At 41.3% G+C, this 22,281-nt stretch overlaps 2 protein-coding genes across 7 annotated transcripts in view; one reads left to right on the top strand and one right to left on the bottom strand.

Moving 5' to 3' along the window:
* LOC128411720 (cohesin subunit SA-2-like) overlaps positions 1-11,079 on the top strand; it is a 57,445-nt gene extending 46,366 nt beyond the window's left edge. For 4 of the 5 annotated variants that reach the window (XM_053384076.1, XM_053384075.1, XM_053384077.1 and 1 more), the window contains 10 exons: positions 124-216; positions 1,988-2,150; positions 3,197-3,348; positions 5,153-5,254; positions 6,854-7,008; positions 7,107-7,235; positions 8,397-8,575; positions 9,399-9,567; positions 9,949-10,030; positions 10,438-11,079. In XM_053384076.1, the coding sequence (XP_053240051.1) occupies positions 124-216; positions 1,988-2,150; positions 3,197-3,348; positions 5,153-5,254; positions 6,854-7,008; positions 7,107-7,235; positions 8,397-8,575; positions 9,399-9,567; positions 9,949-10,030; positions 10,438-10,446 (1,233 nt within the window). In that variant the 3' untranslated portion in view covers positions 10,447-11,079. Of the gene's footprint in view, positions 1-123; positions 217-1,987; positions 2,151-3,196; positions 3,349-5,152; positions 5,255-6,853; positions 7,009-7,106; positions 7,236-8,396; positions 8,576-9,398; positions 9,568-9,948; positions 10,067-10,437 lie in introns of those variants that run through there. The other variant, XM_053384074.1, reaches the window with a different exon arrangement.
* A 1,164-nt stretch (positions 11,080-12,243) lies between these two features.
* Positions 12,244-22,281, bottom strand: part of PPP2R3B (protein phosphatase 2 regulatory subunit B''beta) — a 45,706-nt gene continuing 35,668 nt past the window's right edge. For both annotated transcript variants that reach the window (XM_053384080.1, XM_053384081.1), the window contains exons 6-13: positions 21,143-21,229; positions 19,762-19,918; positions 17,940-17,988; positions 17,496-17,585; positions 14,785-14,960; positions 14,166-14,284; positions 13,949-14,055; positions 12,244-12,449 (exon numbers count right to left, since the gene is read on the bottom strand). In XM_053384080.1, the coding sequence (XP_053240055.1) occupies positions 12,305-12,449; positions 13,949-14,055; positions 14,166-14,284; positions 14,785-14,960; positions 17,496-17,585; positions 17,940-17,988; positions 19,762-19,918; positions 21,143-21,229 (930 nt within the window). In that variant the 3' untranslated portion in view covers positions 12,244-12,304. The remainder of the gene's footprint in view (positions 12,450-13,948; positions 14,056-14,165; positions 14,285-14,784; positions 14,961-17,495; positions 17,586-17,939; positions 17,989-19,761; positions 19,919-21,142; positions 21,230-22,281) is intronic.

Below are 22,281 nucleotides of genomic sequence, written 5' to 3'. Positions count from 1 at the left end.
AACTTGAGATGCTACAAAGTTCTGCACCTTTCACAGAAGTCTTGAGATGGGCTTCGATGACATAGAATTATTCAAAGAGGCATTTTGCAGAAATAATTTCTGATTTTCTCCTTCCCCTTAAAGGAAAGCATTCTTGCCTTGAGGACACACTTGAAGCAGTACTGCCACATTTGTACGTGCTACCTCAGCCACCGCAGCAGAAAGTTACGTGAAAAGGTAAGAATCCTACATGCCCTTTCATATGACTTTTCCCTTGAGATTTGCACCCCTCCCTATCCTAAGAGCAATGTGGGCAAGTGTTATGTACACATATTCAGAAGAAGTACTCCCCTGTTTTGAGGGGCGCTGTATTGCCTAGAGATACTAAAATTCTGGGAAGGAAGGAAGAATTGACTCTAATCTCTATACAACACAGCACCCAGTTGCTGGTGTGACTTAGTGGCTAAGCAGGCTGAGCTGTTAACCAGAAAGACACTGGTTTGCATCTTGTGTCTGCCATCAACTCACTAGAGGCATTAGGCAACCCACTCTTTGCTCTCATCAGCATCTCCCATCTGCAGCATGGGGGAGATTAATATTCACTTGCCTAAGAATGTTGTTGTAAGGATTACAGGTAGAACATGCTTTAAACACTTGAAAGCACCAAGGAGGAGGATTAGTCCAGTTCCCTGGTGGACCATAGTGAGGATTTATTCCTCATGAGAACAACTAACCCAGTTTGGTGCTTCTCCACACGAGGAAATTGCAATCTCCCCTCTTGTCATCCTGGGCCCAGGTGGGAGTAACACTCCCTAGTGGTTGAGGTTGGGAATTTAGTTGTCTCATAGGAATTTTTAACCAGTGGTGTCCCTGGAAGCACCTTCAGTTTAAAGTTCCTGTTGATTCACACTTTGTGGTGTTAATGGTGCCCCCCCCCCAGTGTTGCCCATGGGGATTGGATGAAATATGAAGGTGAGCCTGTGAGGAGAAGGGGTTTGCTTGGTTGTTACTGGGCAGTTGCTTCCACTGTGGACTGGATTTGGCAGAAGAAGTGCTTTCGCTTTCAATAGGACCATCCCAGTAAGCCAAGTAGGGCAAATCTTAAGCTGTACTTTGCTGTGTGTTACTAGTACAGGTGAGATGGAGAATGGTCGCTCAGCAGAGTTCCCAGGTGGGCAGCATGTGCACCCTGGCATGGCTTTCCTTGGGGCTCAGAAGAAACATTTCGCCTTGCAGACAGCTGTTGGAATTGACCAACTGCTGGGGCTTGTGGGAGTGCCTGCCAAAAACTTTGTTTAAATTGGCCAATCATGACCTTCGAAGTGGGTGTGGCAAGAGCGGCGGACCAGAGTAAAGAAGTCTTCACTCCAGTCCACTCCCAGAATGCTTAAGCCAATGGTGTTGGGCCCCAACAACACTGTCAGCAGAGCATCAACTCTCCTGCCCCCACCCTATATTCTGCTCCCTTGGTGCTGTGGTTCAAAATGGTTGCTGTATTTGGGGCTGGGAAGGATTTTGCCTCCAAACAAATGGACCCATTCGAGGGCTTTGCCTTCCTCATAGCAATCATCACAATTTTTGGCAGATAAGGAATTGGTGGAATCCTTAATCTAATCTCAGGTGTGGGGATTGGCGGGGGGAAGGGCGTACTTTTTGTTCGTGTGTGTGTGGCTTTGAAATTGGCATTTCACAAGCTGAATTATAGCTGGTGAGGTTTTTGTATTTTTTGAATGTTCAAGGTTTTGATGTGCTGTAATCCATTGTTATGTTACAATAATATGGTACAGCATTTTTTTACTGCCTTGGAGCACGCAGTCCTGAAAGGTGGCTAGTAAATATTTCAAAATAGAAGTGCCTAAGTGCCCACATGACCCGGAAGCTGTACGCCGGCTCCCTCGGCCAATAAAGCGAGATGAGCGCCACAACCCCAGAGTCGGCCACAACTGGACCTAATGGTCAGGGGTCCCTTTACCTTTACAAGTTGTTTTTCTTTTATTTATCATTGTAGGCTTTTATGATACTTTGCGACTTGCTGATGATTGTAAGTCATCAAGGTTTAAGTGATGGACTGATTGAGTGTGTGGAGTATCTTCCCAGTTCATCTCTTCAATCAAAACTGCTCTTCTTCGTTGAGGATCATGTTTTTGCAGAGGAGCCAAGAGAATTCAGAGGTCAGCAGTGCTTTCCAGCAAAGAACTAAACATACGTTGCTGATAATGTCTGTGTTCCACTTAGTAGTGTTCTGCTACCCAAGGTAGACAGGGCGATAGCAACTAAAATCACATACTGAAATTACATGCCTCGGTGGGCTTACTGGAACAAAAAGTTTTAGCAGGCTCTGAAAACAGTACAGCGATGGTGCCTGTGTAATATCAATGGACGGGGAGTTCCCAGGGTGCGAAGGAAGATGGAGTGGAGGCACCACGGGAGGTGCCAATGTGATCGCTCATCATGTGTTTATTTCAGTATGGGGCTTTCAATGCTCTCCTGTTTAATCTTCCTCCTCATTCTTGGTCCCCATGATATAGATTCTATTGGCAGTCAGAAGTCAACCCTGTGGTTAACATCTACTGCAGGTTCTGGCACTGAAGATGGAGAATTTACTCCAGAAAAATACCTTGTGCCATCGTTTATATTTCCTACAAGAAGTTCTTCCCAACACTTTAGTATTAGTATTTCTAGCATATAGGTTAGCACAATGCATCAGGAAATGTTATTTGTTATTATAAGATGAGTTGCACTTTCACTGATTTTTATTATTTTTATCCAGCCATATATGAATGTGATTAACTTCCAGTCATAGTTACATAGGGTTTAGGAGATCTCCGGTATTCACTTGCTCCTCTTTGCTGCTCTGTACATACTGCTTTTCAGCGAGGAGATCCATGTGAAATGGCAGATGAGTTGTTAGCACCATCATCAGCCTTGATAGCTCAGTTGGTTAGAGCGTGGGGCTGATAATGCCAAGGTTGCAAGTTCAGTCCCCGTGTGGGACTGCTACATATTCCTGCATTGGAAGGGTTTGGACTAGATGATCCTTGGGGTCCCTTCCAACTCTGTGATTCTATGATGTCTGAAAAACAACAAATAAATGCTTTTAAGGTTTTGTGAGCTGGCCACGCACTCGAGGGTGTCTATTGCTCAGATTAAGGTTTGTATTTGAAAATGCTTTGGAATGCAGTGTTAGCATGAAACCTAACCAAACTCGCTGCTGTAGTCTTGACAGGAGAAGAAGTGAAAAAGATGGAAGAACAAAAATTGGATGCCTTGCAGCAGAAACGGTGCCTCCTTGCAGCTTATTGCAAGTTAATTGTCCATAATGTTGTCGAGATGACTGCCGCTGCTGAAATCTACAAGCATTATATGAGGGTAATTGAATAATCTCTTTAGCGATGCCTTCCAAATGCTGTAAAAGTTACAGTGGTACCTCGGGTTAAGTACTTAAGTTGTTCCGGAGGTCCGTTCTTAACCTGAAACTGTTCTTAACCTGAAGCACCACTTAGCTAATGGGGCCTCCCACTGCTGCCGCCCCGCCGGAGCCCGATTTCTATTCTCATCCTGAAGCAAAGTTCTTAACCCGAGGTACTATTTCTGGGTTAGCAGAGTCTGTAACCTGAAGCATCTGTAACCTGAAGCGTATGTAACCCAAGGTACCACTGTATATAGCAAGCACAAACACAGAGTTTATTAGTACACACTGTCTTGATGCATGTGCCATGGTGAGTACAAATGAGTACACTCTGTATTCCCTTCTGTTTTATTACATTGCTGACTGCACTTCTAGAAGACTCTTCCTTAGCAGCACCCATATTTACACTGTGACAGTGGGTGGGGGGAGAGTTATGGCAGGCTGGAGAAGTGTTTATGTGCATTGCTAATACTCTCACTACTTTGAGGGAATCTTACAAGGAAAGAACTTTTGCAAGGTGTCTTTAGACTGTTGGCTTTGTCACACCCTACAGTTTGTTTGTTTTTTAAAAGGTACATGCACCTAAAATGTTTTGAGTTGAAAACTCAAAATACAGTCGAAAGTGCAAAGATGCCAACACACATATCTGGCGGGTACACTTTCCAGGCAACTGTGCCTGGCTGTGGTTCTGTTTGAACATACACTGGGAGCAAATCTGGTTAGCTGCAATATAGTGAGAAGGGCTAGACATAATACAAAACCGTAGCTTGGTGTTATGCGCACCAGCCTCAGGTCCACACACTTCCCTCTACACTGCTGTGGCCATGAGTAGGAGATTGGAAGCATTCACTCCAGTTTTAAACTAGCTGCAGTTTGTTGTTTCTTACAAGGGGCAAATTGTGGGTGGTTCACCGTAGCTTGCCTGAAAAAAGCCTACTTCAAATCATGGTATGGTCCCGGTTTGTTCAGATAAACCTCGGTTAAAACTAAACTGCAGTTCCTGGTTTTGATGAAGCAAAAGATTGTGGTTTGTTTAAAACAGAAGTGGATTTCCTCCCTCCTTGTCACTGGAGGAGGGAGTGGGAGCAGGCCCATACACATAACACTGAACTGGGTTAGCTTTGTGTCCAAATTAGGTCATCACATGAAACACCTCTGCAAAACTGATCAGGTATGGTCTCTGCGTAATCACACACACAGGAAATAAGCACAGAATGTCTTCAGAATATTCTAGAGCTAGAACCTAGATGTTTTGTTCAGCAGGGTACACCCGGGGGGGGGGGGGAGATTCAATACCTTCCTGCTCAGTTCTTAATTGATGACTTTACCAGTAGCATTGACTGGAATATTTTTTTAGGTTTTCCAAAAAACAAGCGGATTAGGCCTGTGATTTTTCTTTTCTCCACTTTCTTGTTTTTATATAGATATGAGCTATGATCCTGTTTGGAAGTGAAACTTACTTCCAATTAAATGTGTTAAATCAGGAGTGTACTGCACGAATAAAATCGTGAGAAAACGCTTGCAATGTACAATGGAGCCTAAATACCATCGTTCCTTATACAAAGCTATAAATAAGTCAACTTGTTTCATTGTATTTTAGTATTCTGTTGGAAGCCGCGAGTGGCTGGGGAAACCCAGCCAGGTGGGCGGGGTATATATAATAAAATTATTATTATAAAAACTTTTGTTTTTTAATAGCCTTTTAAAAAATTATGCTATTCCTTGACGTGATTGAGAGTTTTCCCCTCCTTTGCCATTTAACAGACTTATAATGACTTTGGCGACATAATTAAAGAAACCTTGAGCCGGACGAGGCAGAATGACAAAATTCAAAGTGCAAAAACACTGATCCTCTGCTTGCAGCAGGTAAGGCGATTCCTGTATACATCCCATTGGCAGGATTCTAAGGAGGCCCTTCTCCATCTAGCCTCAACTCTTGGTTAGGACTATATTGGGGGGACGGGGGACATGCTCCTTCAGGTATTTAGTCATTCAGGCCTTTATGCGTCATCTGTAAAATTCTGAACACAGACCAGAACTGTGTTGGTTGCCAGGGTAGTTCTTTAAGAATGGTGCGATGTGGCTCCAAATATTGACTCCTCTTAAAAGGCAATTTACTGCGTTTTGCACTAGCTGCAGAACGCTCCGCCAAATTGTTTACCTCCACATAGAATAGATTTTAGGGAAAAAGGGAATGGCCTACTTGCCATCCTAATATGCTGGCTTTATCCAGGGCCAGACCTATCATTAGGCAGGCTGTGGTAGATGCCTCAGACAGCTGTTTTGGGCAGTTCATGAAAGGGCAGGAAATTGTTAGTTGGTTCATTTATTATGATTTTAGTTTTACTGGCAGAAAGAAGAGGTGCTTGTGGGATTTTCTGCGGGAGGTGCCAAAATAACTTGGCTGGCCCTGGGTACCATGAACCTTGGCTTTTTTTTAGTTGGAAATGGTGTAGCCCCAATACACGTTCACCATTTCCATGTGAGCAAGGCCCCAGATGCACTGATACGTTTTATCTTGGTGTCATATAAAGAATGCAGAATTTTGCTAGCCTAGGCTAGCTTGCTCAGAACTGTCTTATCTGCTCTGCAAGCTTATACGCCACCCTCCAAGCTTCAGAATGTCCCCCTTCAGATGGCTGACATATGAGCCCAGTGGATTTCAAACAATGTCGTCAAGAGCTTAGGAAGTGCCATGACCCATCTGCTGAAATATGAGAGGTGGGGAGGCTCAGCAGCATTTAGGGAGCTCTGCTCTGCTCACATAAGTCAGGAGCCTGTGTTTACATATCACATAGGCAACCAGCCCAGTTTGGGAGTTTCATTGACCTTGGAAAGTTCGAACATCAAAGCATGCTAATAACTCAGTTGGTTTGGGGGAAATCATGATCTCTCTTGTATTAATGAGCACTTTGGGCTTGTTCTCCATTTATGCAAGGCAGGCTTCAATATAAAATGTATTCAGAAACTGAGAGCAAAGTATGTACACTTAGCTCAAGTTACGTGCTTAATCTGATCCACAAAAATATTCCTCAGAAAAAGTATTGGGAACTGTTAAAAAAATAGTTCCCCCATATTCAGAAGAATTCTGAAAGGGGTTAATTGCATGTTACATGCAAATGGATAATTCATGTTGTTTAATTAAATGGCATCTCTCAGAAGGCATGGTTTATTTGTTTATTCGCATGCTCTCACACCATTTTGTACTGGAGAAGTGGCAGAGTTTAGGTGTCTTAATTGTGTCCCCTATGTATTCTGATCTGCCCACCACCCGCCCAGATTCCCACCTGTAGCGTTTGGATTCTTGCTCAGCTTGGTGGGATTCTAAAAATATATAATCAGATTACTGGTGCTTAACTGGGTCCTGAGCAAGGAATTTGTCAGATGTATGGCAGGTATGTGTTCTTGGGGCTTTCCCCCCTTTAATTGCCTGGAAAATTTTATATCAATTCCTGTGGTCCACAGCTGTTTCAGAAGCATGCCAGAAGCCAGGACAACAGCAATAGCATTAACAGCATAGATTCCTCTTTCAACAACATTAAAGAGCTCGCACGGCGCTTTGCTTTGACATTCGGCTGGGACCAGGTGAAAAGTCGAGAGTCAGTAGCCATGATACACAAGTAGGTGCCAAATCCATGTTGTCCCTTGGTCTTCCATTGTGTGGCATCCATGTTATAAACCTCTCTCGTTTTCTTCTCTTCCTTACTGTTGCTTAAAGGGATGGTATTGAGTTTGCCTTTCAAGGAATTGGTGCCCTGGAAGGGAAGAGCCTGCCTCCCAATCTGAACTTCCTGCTCATCCTCAGTGAATTCTCCAATAAGCTTCTAAAGCCTGACAAAAGACTTGTGTAAGTTTTCCCTTTGGTGTTCAAATGCTTCTGGACAGCACAGGAGTCTCTGTGGTATTGAACTTAAATAAACTCTTACGTATAGGAGGTGTTACGTATAGGAGGTGTTAGCATGGCTCCTGCTTACAAACTACTTGTGCATTTGTGCTAGGAGCGAATAAATGGCAACCTCTCTGTATACAATTCTGCTATGGATTTCTGTTAATGCCCTCCTCCTTGGTCTTCTGCTGCCAATTTGAAGAGGTGGGCTGAGCTATTTGGACTCAGGCTTATTTTTGTTGCTAGTATAGCTCACACAGCACAGAAATGGACAAGCTGTGGCTGTCCGGATATTGTTAGTCTACAGCAGGGGTCAGCAAGGTTTACCTTGCCTGGGCCGGTTCACTGCCATGGAGCCCCCTTTGTGGCGCCCCCAGATTGCAGGCGCATGTGAGTGCCTGCGATTTCTGCCATCTTTGTCTGCGCAGACACGATTTCTGGCACTACGGAAGCGAGTTCCCGTGCTGTACTGGTTTAGTGCAGCGCACAGGGACTCACCGAGCGGGCGGCTCAGTTCAGGGGCAGCTCGTGGGCCGGCTAAACGACCCCCGTGGGCTGCTTGTGGCCCATGGGCCTTAGGTTGCCTACCCCTGGTCTACAGCTCTCATCATTCTAGGAACGTTTGCTATGCTTGCTGGGGTTGATAGGAGTTGTGTGTCCAACGATCTATAAAGGGCCACAAGATACTTGACATACAACTTAATTCTGTGTGCTTTTAGGCTAACCCTTGCTGGCCAAACCACTCCTAAGAGTTATGTGAAGCTGCACACATGCATACACACTGGTGGTGCATGTTATGAGCAAGCAGTGTTGTTATCTATCCCTTGTCTACAGGAGAGCCACTGGAATATGAAAAGCAATTAGGAAACTGCTGTAATAGTATACTCTTGCTACACTAAGCAAGCACCTTTGAAGTCTACGTTAAACTTGGCGTACTTTAAATGTCCTTTCTGTGCGGAATTGTTTCTGAATTAGTGTTGTCTTGTCTTAGCTGATCGATGGGCTGCCTTGGTTGAGAAATAGAGGAAAGCTTTGTTAATTACTATAGTGAACCATCTCCTTGTCAGAGAAGAGCTCCTGATCTTTCGGTCGTTTGTAATTCTCCCTCATGTTCACATCCAGATATAGTTACTTGCTGAGATATACCTCTGAACCAGCACTTTGTAAAGAAGAATTTGTGTACTCTCTGGAGTGGTACAGAACCTCTTTGCTGGCCAGTGATGAAGATGAGAGTTCTATCATCAGCAGCATAAGTGAATGGCCATCCGATAGGACACCATGTAAAAAAACCCTCTCTGAAGGTATAATGTGACTATTTTATTTTTAAAAGTTATAATAATAATATGTATCTGTAGGTAATATGTATATCTGTAGGCATATGTATAATATGTATCTGTAGGTAAACAATATACCGTAATTCTCTCATCTGGTGTCTTGTAGCAGTTGTATGGAACAAAGCAATCACACATTAATTAATCTATATAATGCAATTTAACCATGTATATTCAGTAATCACAAAGTCATTTATTTAGCCCTTTCAGTTTCTCCATTATCCTAGCTTGCCAGATGGAACAATACTCCCTTCACCCCTTTGCTGTTCCAGGGGTTCTCTGAAACTGCCCCCTCAAGCCACTTTTTGTAGCATGCAGGGAAGGGAAAGCTCTGTTGCTGACAAGGCTGATCAGTATCAATCCAGACAGTGAGATAAGATATAAAAAGGGTAGAGAACTATCCTTAGACGTTTCCCAGCAACTCCGTTCTTTGTTTCCCCTGAGTAAGCCAGCATTTTGTACCCACTGGGCATGCTTCCTTGGTTTTGTTTGCTGCATTTTTTAAAATATACTTTTGCAAAACTCAGGGTTTCCTCAAAGCTGCTGCTGCCTCTGTTTTGGCTACATAAGCGCAGACATTCTTTCATGAAGACTGGAAATACAAAAGCTTCTGTATCCACTGAGAAAACATTTTATATCCTGGCCCCTGGAAGCAACCCATTCTTATATTCTTTCTCCTCTACCATGGCTCCCCACATAAACCCTCTCCTGAAGTTTCGTTGTGGCCTTTGATGTGGTACAAGGAACAACAGTGACATGTAGATGGATGATGGATATAATTCGTTGTTTCCAGGATCCTGCGCCAAAGCCAGTCACACTGAGATGGCAAACACACCTTCACACGCCCATTGCCCATCTGACCTCCCTTCCTTGGCACAGAATAGCAGGAAGAGGCTAAAATCTCATGACAGTTGTCACCAAGAATATCCATCAGGTCCTGAAAGACTGAAGAGAAAATATAGGTAAGGAATAGGCTTGGGGTTATCTTTGTAACTTGGAATCTCTCTCTTGGCTGTAGTTGCTGCAGCACTTAAGAACTGAATCATTTCAACTCAACCTTTACTGAAGAACATATGAAGCTGTTTTGTAGGGTCTGTTTAGCCCAGTATTGTTTACTCCAATTGGCAGCAGCTCTCAAGAGTCTTGGGCAGAGCTCTGGTACGCTGTTCTTTAACTGGAAATGGCAGGGCCCTTCCCAAAGTGTATTGTTACCCACCAGTTCTTAATTTCAAAAACGAGTTTCCAAGGACACCTATTAGAAAAGAAAATCTTTTTTTTGGCCAAAACTAAACAAAAACTAGTTTCCAAGGACAGCAGCTAATCTATCTGGCTTCTTGTTTCAGTATTCCAGATGGTGGCAAGGTAGAAAATACAGTAGAGGTTCTGGCTGAAGAGGCTGATATTGATGTTGTTGGTGCTGACCAGGTAAGGATGGCTTTATATTGAGGTTTCAGATATCTTGTTGGTAGTACACACTGGTGGAGTGGGGAGGAATAAGGCTATTGCTCACAAAGGCTAGCCTTTTCACTTAGCGTCTCAAATCTTGGGAAAACACTCAGTACTGTACACTTTTTAATCTGTTGCGGTAATATCTGCCTACTGTTAATGCCTGTTAAAGACACACACATAACTGGTAACTCCTAAATTCAAAACCCAATCTGCCCAGCACCACTGTTACCCATTCTTCATTTCTGCTCCGATGAGGAACTGGTGATTAAAAATGCATTTTTAATTAGAAAACATTATTCAACTAGCAATATAACTGCAATTCAAGTTGGCCACAGGATCTGTACAGAGCTCTGTGTAATAACCTTGATTTGTGTATTATTTAGGAGACGTAAGAAGCAAAGACACTCTGCTTTTTCACGTGAATGAAGAAAAGTACAGGCATTGCAATGGGGGCCACACCTGGTTAGCTGAAAGCATGACATGGTATGGTTATAATATAACTGAATCATGAGAAAGGTAATGGCCAAAATTACAATAATTTCTTCAGCCAGTGTTACTACATGGTTTGATATGCTGTTGTGACTACACTTTTTTTCTGCAAACACTTGATTTTCACCTTCGTTTTGCTGAAGTTTCTCTGTCCAAAATGTGACGGCAGATGTATTTGTAGTCAGGGCAACAATGGGAAAACCTACCATATAGTAGCAGAGCAGTATTTTATGTTGGGCCCATGGCAGACCACTTTTGAGACAAGACTGATTACTTTTTAACACAGAAGCAGGGTAGTGGGTTTCTGGGGAATAGAGAAAGAGAAACTATTTATGTATGTGGGTGGGGAGGGGGAATCCTTAAAAACACAATTTCTAATTTGTATTTCATATGCTTTCTTGTATACCATGGCAGTCTAATATTGGTACTAGGGTGAAAATGTGCTCTATTCATTGTCACTGAGCTTGTAAAACAGCTGTTTGGTTTCATACTTTTATATTATCATGTTTGCAAAATAAAACGAGTGATTGTTTCAATCTGCCTAAGTGAGACATTCTTTTCTTACTGTGGGCAAGTGAAAAAGGAAAGCCCCCTGCCCACAGGTTCCCCTGGCTTATTGTGTGCAAACAGACATCTGTTACAAGCTGCAGTAGTATTAAAAGAGTCTACACAGATGTTGAAGGAAATCAATGAATTTACATATATGAAAAAAACTTTATTTGAAAATAACATATTTAAATGCTTTAAACAGATCTGCACTGCAAACAAAATAGCTTACACCTGTTTTTGTTTTACATGAAAAACAGCAAGAATCTTCCTGGAACACAATATTTAGTTCCTTGTGTGAACGTTGAGATAATTAAGGCACTACAAACCTTATGCTTTTAAAAAACTGGCGTAGCAACTTCTAGCTTGTCCAACTTCAAGCCATCACTTCTCAAGGGAAGCATCAAACTGTTCAGCTGCTCTGACACCATTGGTATGAATACTCATGGAATGTGTCATTAGCTAACCATTGAGGAAACACACTAAATGCCCATAACAAGGTTAGTGCACATCACAGATCAAGTAAAACTTACATAAGGTTTAAAAATTGGTTCCTTTGACACAGAATACAACATCCACTGCAGTCAAGTGTGAGCGATAAAAACCATTCTTGCAATGGGGTGGCGGTGGGGGTTTAAGTTGAAGGACTAAAAGGAGCACAGTGTGTGTGCGTTAGTTTTCAGGGCAAGACCACATTTTGCTGCGTGCACCAGCATGTCCAGTGATGCTTTGACCTTCACACACAGCTGTGACATTTTTTCTCTTTGAACTCTGGCAAAGTTATTAGATTTCTGCTGGGAGACCATTATTGCTATAAATGAAAACTAGGAAGAATTCTACTCTTTTTTTTTAGAGGAGGGGGGAAGGTACGTTGTAATTCCATAAAGGTAATATAACCTATCTATAAATAAATTAACTCTATCTTACAGGCAACAATCTAATGAATAAATACAAAAAAGTAATTCCATAAAAAGCAACTTTCTTTTTCAAGGTATCTAAGGGTGATATTAAATGTTAGTCATACTCAGAGTAAGCCCTTTGACCTTCATGTATAAGACCATTCATTTCAATGGGTCTACAATGTCTACTTAGAGTGTGACTAACAATAGCTATCATCCAAAATGATTAAAATATTAACTTTGCAGCACAAAGAACTAAGTCCTACATAGATTTAGCAGACCTGCTGCAGACGGTCCTTATTTTTATACAAACAATTCATTCAAAATCATCTTCATAGTCATACTCATCTAAGTCAACGTCTGCCAAATGGGAAGGCATATCAAAGAAAGGCCTTTTTTCCATCTGATATTTCAGCACGTTGGTCTTCTGATGATCTCCAGGGTTCAATTCCGCTTCATAACTAGGAAAGCAACATAGGAATTAACGAAGAAAGTACATATTTATGGACATACCTTGTACTTTATTGCATTATGCTCCCAGCTGATCCATTTTTGGTGATAGCTATGTACTATGTACTCAATGGCTTTTAGGTTAGTTACGGTAACTGCTCATCAGTGTTGTTACTCACCATATATACTTGTGTATAAGCCAACCTTTCCAGCACATTTTTTATGCTGAAGAAGCCCCCCATGGCTTATACTCAAGTGAGGGTCCCACTTACTGTTTGCTGCCGCTGCTCTGCCAAGCGCAGTTCCTGTGCCTGCCCTTGCGAGCAGCAGAGGCTGTTGGCGGTGGCGGAGGAGAAGGAACGAGCAGCCCGAAAGCAGCCCTTTCAGGCTGCTCCTTCCTCCGCCTTTGCCACTGTTGGCATTTCCCACCCTAGGCTCAACAAGTTTTCCCAGTTTTTTGTGGTAAAATTAGGTGCCTCGGGTTGGCTTATATTCAAGTATATACGGCAATTAATGTTTTACATATAACCAGCCAGTAGCCCTGTTTGCACACAAACTCTGGCTTAGTGTTGGATAAGCCTCCATGAGCCCAAACAAAGCATCAATCTCATATGCTCCCCTCCTCTCCTTTCATGCTGCCAAGAGGAAGATTTCTATAAACTTGATTTTCACTTTCAGAGATCCTCAGTTAGAATTATGCACACAGGGGAACATAGTTTAAAAATAAGCAACCCTCAGTTAAATAAGTCAGCTTTGTAAGTCATAGCTTGAAGCTGGATTGTTCCTTGTCAACCATAATCCCCAGTTCATAGGCAACACTAAACTGAGTTTCTCTGAAAGCTAAACAAAACTCAGGAGAACTGCTCTTGGCTCCATGGGAGGAGAGAGCAGCGTATAAGCCCAGCCCTTTGCTGTGCGATGTGAACACTCATCCACATATCACTAAATCAGAAATGGGGAACCCGTGGCGCTCCAGGTGTTTGCGGCAACTTCTCATCAGGCCACGCCAGCATGTCCAAGAGAAAGGAATGATGGGAGATGGATTTTAACAACATACACAGAGGCCACCCCCCCAGCCAAACCATGGTTCAGCATTCTATGCGAACACAGGCAATATTCTTAGGCATGGCTTTGAAATACTTGCTCTCTCATGTGACTTTGGAAATAAGCTTGGGCTAGGCTGCATGTGGACTTCCCCTAGAAAAGCCATGGTTGCTACCCAGAACAGGTTTGTGTTTTGTTGCAGGAAGCAAATTCTTCATTAAATAATTATCTTTCCCTGAATTAGTCACTTCGGTCTATCTAAGCCTGAGCTGTGGTAATAAAACCAATCTCTTTTGCTAATATTAAGAAGAGATTCCGTAACTGTAGTAAATAATAATAATAATAATAATAATACTTGTATTATTTATACCCCGTCCATCTGGCTGGGTTTCCCCAACCACTCTGGGTGCCTTATAGCATCTCTAAAACAAAAACAAAAACATCAGGCCTTAAAAACTGTACTCACCAATCATTCCACTGGTCACTAGCTGCTTCCTCTGCTACTAGGACATCATACTCTTCAGCAGCATATTTTTCCCAATCAGACAGTTCTTGGTTTTCATTTTCAGTGCCCTAGGGGTATGATCAATGATGCTTATAATACTGAAGAATGTTAAATGAAATTATCATCAAGGAGACTGTTAAGCTTATGAACATCAACTTGCGACAGTAATTGTTCTTACCCTGAACATAGAAAACTGATCCTTCTGCTCATGGTCTAAATATTTCTCAATGTTGAAAAAGGTGTCGAAAAACACATTTGCCATCTTGCACTTCTTTAAGTCATGAAGAGTTATTTTCCCTGGAAACAGGATCAGAAACAAGGTTTTAAACGTTTGATAAGTTACGGGCTGTGATAGAATTATTTGGCTTATAAATGTTGCTTTTACTGATGAATTAGGACTAGTAACCCCTGTGGATAATATATGAGCGATCCCCCAATTAAGATCTGTGGAGTAAGGTCTTCTCAAAAATGTTTCCTATTACTATTAAAATCAAAACAGTCCCTTTGGAGCATCTTCCCAAGAGGATGAAGACTCATTATGAATTCTGGGGGTGGGGGTGTGACAATTCTTATTTTAGCAAGCTTTTGACTCAGTCTGATAACCTGATAATTTTGCCAATTTTCAGGTTGGAAATTACGACTGAAATCCTGTTATAATGCAATTTATCAGATGAATTTTGCCTGCTAAATGTGATAACTAAACCAGAACATTTAGCCAAAGAGACTTCATACATTATTTTATCTGGTTAGCAAAAAGATTGCGGCAGAGGCTGTTAAGATGGAAAAGAACCGATCACCTTCGCACTCTGGTTTCACAAGATCAAGCATCTGGCAAAGGCAATCTTCAAATGGCAGTGGTTCAATGGCCATATTGTCCAGTTTTTGACATTGCTCTTCATAAAAGTACTGCAGTTCATACATTGACAATACACCATCCCCATCAAGGTCCATGCAGCGAAACCAGTATTCAATGCTGCAAAGAATAATTATATAAAATTTTTATTAGGGTTTTTGCATTACAAAATAGAAAAAAAAATACAAAATAAAAATAATTAAAAACAATCAATCTTTTCATCACATTATTTTTCATTAACTTATTTCCCGGACCTCCTCTTACCTCCCTTTTTTGTATTCCAGTTCAATTTATTAACTTAGCAGTTTCTTTCCCTCTTTATTCTACCCAGATCTTTAATCTTAAGTTATTATAACATTAGATTTTTACTAATAAAAACCGTTTTTTCATGTTCTTTTATACCATTACAGCTAGAAACCACTTAATTTCAATCCAACATCATTCTAACATTCATTAATTTTACAATATTTCTGTAAATAGTCTTTAAATTTCTTCCAGTCTTCTTCTACCAACTCTTCTCCCTGATCTCGAATTCTGCCAGTCATTTCCGCCAATTCCATATAGTCCATCACCTTCATCTGCCACTCTTCCAGGGTGGGTAAATCTTGTGTCTTCCAATACTTTGCAATAAGTATTCTTGCTGCTGTTGTAGCGTACATAAAAAAAGTTCTATCCTTCTTTAACACCGATTGGCCGACTATGCCCAGGAGAAAGGCCTCTGGTTTCTTCAAGAAGGTATATTTAAATACCTTTTTCAATTCATTATATATCGTCTCCCAGAAAGCCTTAATCCTTGGGCACGTCCACCAAAGGTGAAATAATGTATCTTCAGTTTCTTTACATTTCCAACATTTATTATCGGGCAAGTGATAGATTTTTGCTAGCTTGACTGGGGTCATGTACCACCTGTATATCATTTTCATAATATTCTCTCTTAGGGCATTACATGCCGTAAACTTCATACCTGTGGTCCATAACTGTTCCCAGTCAGCAAACATAATATTGTGTCCAACATCTTGTGCCCATTTAATCATAACAGATTTCACCGTTTCATCCTGAGTGTTCCATTTCAACAGCAAGTTATACATCCTTGACAAAATCTTAGTTTTGGGTTCTTACAGTTCTGTTTCTAATTTTGATTTTTCCACCTGGAAGCCAATTTTCTTGTCCAAATTATATGCCTCCATTATCTGATAATAATGAAGCCAGTCTCGTACTTTGTTCTTTCGTTTCTCAAAACTCTGCAATTTCAATCTATCTCCATCTTGTTCCAAAATTTCCCAATATTTCGGCCATTTAGCCTCCATATTGAGCTTTCGCTTCCATCGGTGACAGCCACCTTGGGGTTTTATTTTCCAATAGATCCTTGTATCTTATCCAAACATTAAACAATGCTTTCCTAACAATATGGTTTTTAAATGCTTTATGCGCTTTGACCTTATCATACCACAGATATGCATGCCATCCAAATACATTATTAAAACCTTCCAAGTCCAAAATGTCTGTGTTTTCAAGAATAATTAAACAATTTAGCACCCAAATTCAAATTTATTTTTATATCCTTTGTTATAACATACAAAACACAAAGGACCTTTTGCAAATGGCTGAGAATTTGTGAAATGCTGAGAACACATGCTGAACTTTTAAACTGCCAACAACACCAAAAGTATTCAGCAGCAATTGCTTGTACTGTATATGAATATTGCTTGGAGTATCACACATGCCATTCATTTTGTTGCTTTGTTGTACTGTCATGGGCCAAGAGTCTGGGACACATTGGGTGGAATCCAGTGGGTTCTTCTCAGTGAAGTTGCTCAAGTATAGAGGTATCTGCTAACAGAATACCCTCTCTGATTCTCTCTCTGCTCCTGCAACTCCAGTCCCTGAAAAACTCTTCCAGAACAGATTTGTGGGGCATACTGGAGGGGGACATAGTCAGAAATTACATCCTCTGTTGCTGGCTAAACCAGGTGAGGGTAGGCAGTGGGTCTGGTGAGTTAGGGACTTCCCCTGCATACAAAGGGAATCGAGTGGGCGAGAAAAACCGTGGTTCCAATAGTCAAGAAGGTGATTTCTGCACATGCTGCAGAGGGAAGTGAGGGGCAGATGGGGCTCATCAAGCTGGGAGAAGGAAGGGAGAAGGAAAAAACTGATCTTAAACCTCTGCTGCCTTGTGGGATATCTTCGGAAGAAGAAATGGCTAAGGAATAAACCCTACACAAATCCGGATTGGAGTTCCTAAGACAGTTGGATGGCGGCACCTTGTGTGCCTCTTTCTGGCAACTCCTGCAGCCAAGCTGCTGCCAAACGCACTGCTGAGGCTTGCGCCCTAGGGAAGTCACTTTGGTGCTGCTAATGCAATGGTTTGACTTCCCCCCTGAGGCACACTCCATTGCCTCTCGAGACAGACAAATGCCAACAACATTTCTTACCCTAACCCTCTGGCTCAATGTAGTATGAAATAATTGCACCCCTGACAGCTGGCACCCAGCCTCTCCTTAACACACAAACCTCTTAATTCATTAGTACTGAACGTAAGAAAGATCTATAAAATGAAATTTAATTATCGAACTTTGATAGCAGCACAAATCACCTGACCCCATGATCTTGTATAAAAGGCCTGCAATTATACTCCTAACAGCTATTTATTCTTACCTGGTTGCAGTCTTTTTATCCTCTTCTGATATTAAAAACCATACAAAATCTGCATAACTTATTTTTCCTTCTTTCTGTGCTTTCTTGCCTCTTTGAGATTCAGGTGATTAAAGCAAAGGGAGAAGAGATGTTATTAAAAACCGTTTTCATATGTGTATTAGTACTCTAAAACACAACTGTCGCTGTCAGTCATGAAAATGCAGTTGTTGATTGTTTTCTTTATAGTCAAATTGTACTTTTAATATATGGAAAAGAATTTATAAATTAACCTACAGTTTGTCAATCTTTTTAAAAATGCACAATTTAGAATAATCAATATTAAGGTAAATATTGAATCTTGGAAATAGGTTTCATATTTATCAGAATTCAGCTGTCCATGTATTTTGCCAACTAATCTTAAAGCATGATGGTTAAATTTAAATTTAATAAGTAAAAAAGAGACACCTTGTTACAGCTCCTGAGAAAATCCTCTCTATCATCCGATTAGATATAGCTGTGAAAGAGCAAAATGGTTACAGTCAATATGTTAAAGTTAAATCATACATTTTAAATGTTTCAGAGATTGTGCATAAGCACTTTATTAGAAATACTTCAGTCCTTGCCTTATTTATTATTCATTAGATTTCTTATGTGTTCTTCACTATAAGGTCGCAGGACAGGATACAAGATTATAAAAACCCAGTATTAAAATTAGTTAATACACACACACAAATGCTATTTAAATGCCTGCAACTGAACACATGTGCCTGCTTCTACCTGGACAATTGCCAACCTGAATTTCTGAAAAACATCTTACATTTCTTCTGGAACACATTCATACTCTGGCTTCGCTGAACAATTTCCTCCCCACTCCAGCAATTGAAGCCTTAGTTCACCAAGGAATCACCATCTAAGGACTCTGGCCTAACGATCAATATCCACCCAGCAGAGATCCTTTTTGGGCATCTTTTAGGTAAAGGAAGTGTGGTGTCAATATGCCCAGTTTGCCCATGGGAGAGTGTCTTGGGGGAGAGGAAACTGCATCTCTCAGGCCTACATGTGTATCATATACTACATATATATGCGTGGCAAGAACACTGCTCGTGATTCTCATGTCACGTAAAAATGCTGAGCATATGAACTGGCCCACTGAACAGACATGGTTCTGTTCAAAATTCTAGCCCCTTCTTAGGTGTGTCTAATTAAAACTTATTATAAAAGAAGCATACATCCAGTTAAATTTTAATTTCAAGTTCATTGTGAGTCTAGAAGGGATAATCGGCACAACGAAAGTGTTAGTTCTGTTAGCCAATCTGGAGGCTTAGCAGTACAGATAAAATGACATATGACAGTGTAAAAGGTATATAGCCCCAAACCTCTTTGATCATAGCTCTTGACTGTGTATTGGTAATTGTCCTCAGGACATTCCTGCACGCATCCTCAGAAGAGTGCACCATCACTAAACTAACACTAATGTTCTGCACTGGTACCAGCCAAGCTACTAAAATATAGTTGTATTTTACTACTGCAGACTGCCTTTTTATAACCAATTCCTCAGTAGAAAAGGTTTAAAGCAGATGAAACCCTATAGTTCATCTTTCAAATATTTCTCATTCCGTGTGGACTTCAGCAAAATCTCCAATACAGCACCAAAAAGGAAATTATTAACACTATAGATACTGTAAACACTAAGAAGAGTCATATAGCAAGCATCACACAGAAGTGGCATAAGAAAGCACACATTGATTCTGAGTACTGTGTGTGCAGGAGAAGCTGGCTCCCAGTCTACAGGAATGTTCCTCAGATATGCTAAAATACACATAGTTTTTACACATGTAACATCCAGGTCTACAGACTATTATTTTATGTATTTGAAAATTTAATGGAATGAACTATGATCAAAGATTTAGGACTGGTTTGCTACAAATATGGATACTATCACAGAAGCAGTTTGTAAGGTGGAGGCAGTCACTATGCTGGCTTCACAGCAAGTGGGTCGCTGTTGCTTACCGAAAAGGAGACACAGTGGGGAAGTCAGCATGGTGCAAATGCACTGTCAGAAACAACAGAATGGCTCTGCTGGTGTGTTTGCACTGCATTGGCCTCTCCCCTCCAAGTAAGCAACAGCCACCTATCTGCAGGGAAGCTAGTGTAGCGGCTCTGCCCCACCTGGCTGGCAACTTCTGTGCTGTCATAGAAGAGCATAGGCTATCTTCCAGCTTTGCAGACTAAGAAATGTACTCTCATGCACTATCCAAAATGAACTGAATTGTTCCATTTGTCATACCATGGTCACTATGCCGAGCTAAATCCTTCGGATCAATATAAAGGTCATGGTCTGTATCCAGCTCCCAAAATTTGCAGTAGATTACATAGAAGTGCTCATATGAAAAATATTCTGTCAGCTGGTTAATATCTACTTCCTCTTCCAATAATGCCACATTCTATTGATAAAAGAAAGGAAGTACCGTATTAGCAGCTTGTAGGAAGAATTCAATATATTATAGGCCCCACTGAGTTCTATACCAACAACTTCTCAAACTTCTACATCTAACAGGGAACTGAGGTTTAGTCAAAACTGAAAACAACTTTCACTTGTCTCCTCCCATGTGCATCGAGGAAGCATGCAAACCTGAAGTTCATCTGCAATGGTGTAAATCATGATTTAAACTACTGCCTGAACTGTGCTTAACAGTTCTGTGATGAAAAATATGATCTTACTTAAATAAATATGGCACAACCTCCTGCAGCAGGCTTTCAACAAACCAACTTAAAATTCAACTGGAACATTATCAAATCGCAAGCATTAAGCCTTACTGGCTAACTGCAAATAAAAATATTCCTGAACAGAACTAAGATCCACAGGGAAAAAACCAGTTCACCCTCTAAACCAGTGGTTCCAAAACTTATTTGGCCTGCTATCCCCTTTTCAAAAAAATAAAATACTCAGCACACCCCTGGAATTCTACCTTCTTTGATTGAACAAACAAATATGCAGTGACAAATTTGCATTCTTTTATGGCAATACAGTGGTACCTTGGCTTACATCCGTTTCAGGTTACATACGCTTCAGGTTACAGACTCCGCTAACCCAGAAATAGTGCTTCAGGTTAAGAACTTTGCTTCAGGATAAGAACATAAATTGTGCTCCAGTGGTGCGGCAGCAGCAGGAGGCCCCATTAGCTAAAGTGGTGCTTCAGGTTAAGTAGGGACCTCCAGAACGAATTAAATACTTAACCCGAGGTACCACTGTACTGGCTAGGACCGATAGTCCTAAATAGGCAGTCAAGCTGCAATCCACTTCCTGGGTGAAGCCAAAAAGGGTTCCCCCAAGCCCAGGAAAACCCCTCACCTCCAGCTCAACCGCTGGGTCCAGGGGAGGAGGAGTTGCCGTTCTGCAACAGAGCCCAACCTGGCAGTTAGCGTTATTACACAACAGATGAAACATGTATGAACGGTTTATGCTTCCATTGCCCCCTCCCCACAATTGCACCCGAGGCTGCTAGTGCCCCCCTGGATAGTTCCAGCACCCTCCAAGGAAGCAGTATCGCCCACTTTGGGAAACACTGCTCTAAACCATCTGGCACTCATTGATTTCAGTGTCCTCTATTTGAACAGTTAACATAGAAAGGCTTATGTTGTTATTCACAAAACTACACAGATCATACCTGTAAAAAACTGCTTTTTCTGAGTTCGTTACAAGTGATCCTTCCTGACCAGGATCTGTTTACTGTATAAAATATCCTTTGTATTACCTGAAACATAAAAATAAAGCATGAATGGTGCACCAACTGCATTCATTCAAATAGTCTGAGTACTTAAATATGATACAAACACTCATTCAATTTAACTTGCTCAAAACCTTGACAGATCTTTTGGGCTTAATCGATAGCCACTGTGCTTTTTCCTTCTCCTCCAAATCCCTGCTTTCTACAAGCTTTAAAAGACTTGTACTTACCTAAACAAAGCTGAGAAAACTTTCAGTGGGATATTTGGTGGAATTCAATGTTGCACTAATTATTATTTTACTATTAGGCTGTTCTGTCAGTATGTTTTTTACTATATTTTTATTACGTTTTGATCATTGATGTTTTGTAATGTGTTTCTAATGCCATACACCGCCCTGAGTGCTTTTGATAAAGTGTGGTATATAAATGGAAGTGGTAGTAGTAATAGCTCGGGTTAAAGTATTTAATATGTGATGGTGACAGACTCATGTTGCTCAGTTCAAATAGTTTCACTAATTTAATGGGCCTTTACCCTGCTATCCACAAACACACACACACACCTTGTTGGTTCTGAGGGATCAGGAGAACTCGCAGAAGGGATATCGTTTTGATTGGCGAGCAGAAATGCTTGTGCTGGCAGAATGATCATATTATAACAACAGTCTACTCCCCCACACTTTCACTTATTTAAATTATTTAATAGCCATAGGCCTGGATAAAGAGGAATGTTTTTGCCTGGTATCTAAAGACATGTAATGATGGTGAAAGGCGAGCCACTCCACAATCAAGGAGCCACCACAGAAAAGGTCCATTATCTTGTTACCACCCCCAAACCTCTCTGGGAGGGAGGTGGGCATAGAAAAGAGCCTCAGATGACAAGCGCAGGATCTGGGTTGGTTTGGATGGGGAGGGGCAGCCCTTAAGGTATTGAGGTCCTGAGCCATGTACGGCTTTATAGGTCAACACAAGCCCTTTGAATTGAGTCCAGAAACTAATTGGCAGCCAGTGCAGCTGTGCCATGATTGGCATTATATACTCAAATCGTTCTGGATTGGTCCCAAGAAAAAACAAGCTTTATA

The sequence above is a fragment of the Podarcis raffonei genome, chromosome 4, assembly GCF_027172205.1.
Source record: "Podarcis raffonei isolate rPodRaf1 chromosome 4, rPodRaf1.pri, whole genome shotgun sequence".
NCBI classification, from domain to species: Eukaryota; Metazoa; Chordata; class Lepidosauria; order Squamata; family Lacertidae; genus Podarcis; species Podarcis raffonei.
Note: the sequence above shows the minus strand (reverse complement) of the source record. Positions and strands in the feature narration are given on the sequence as shown.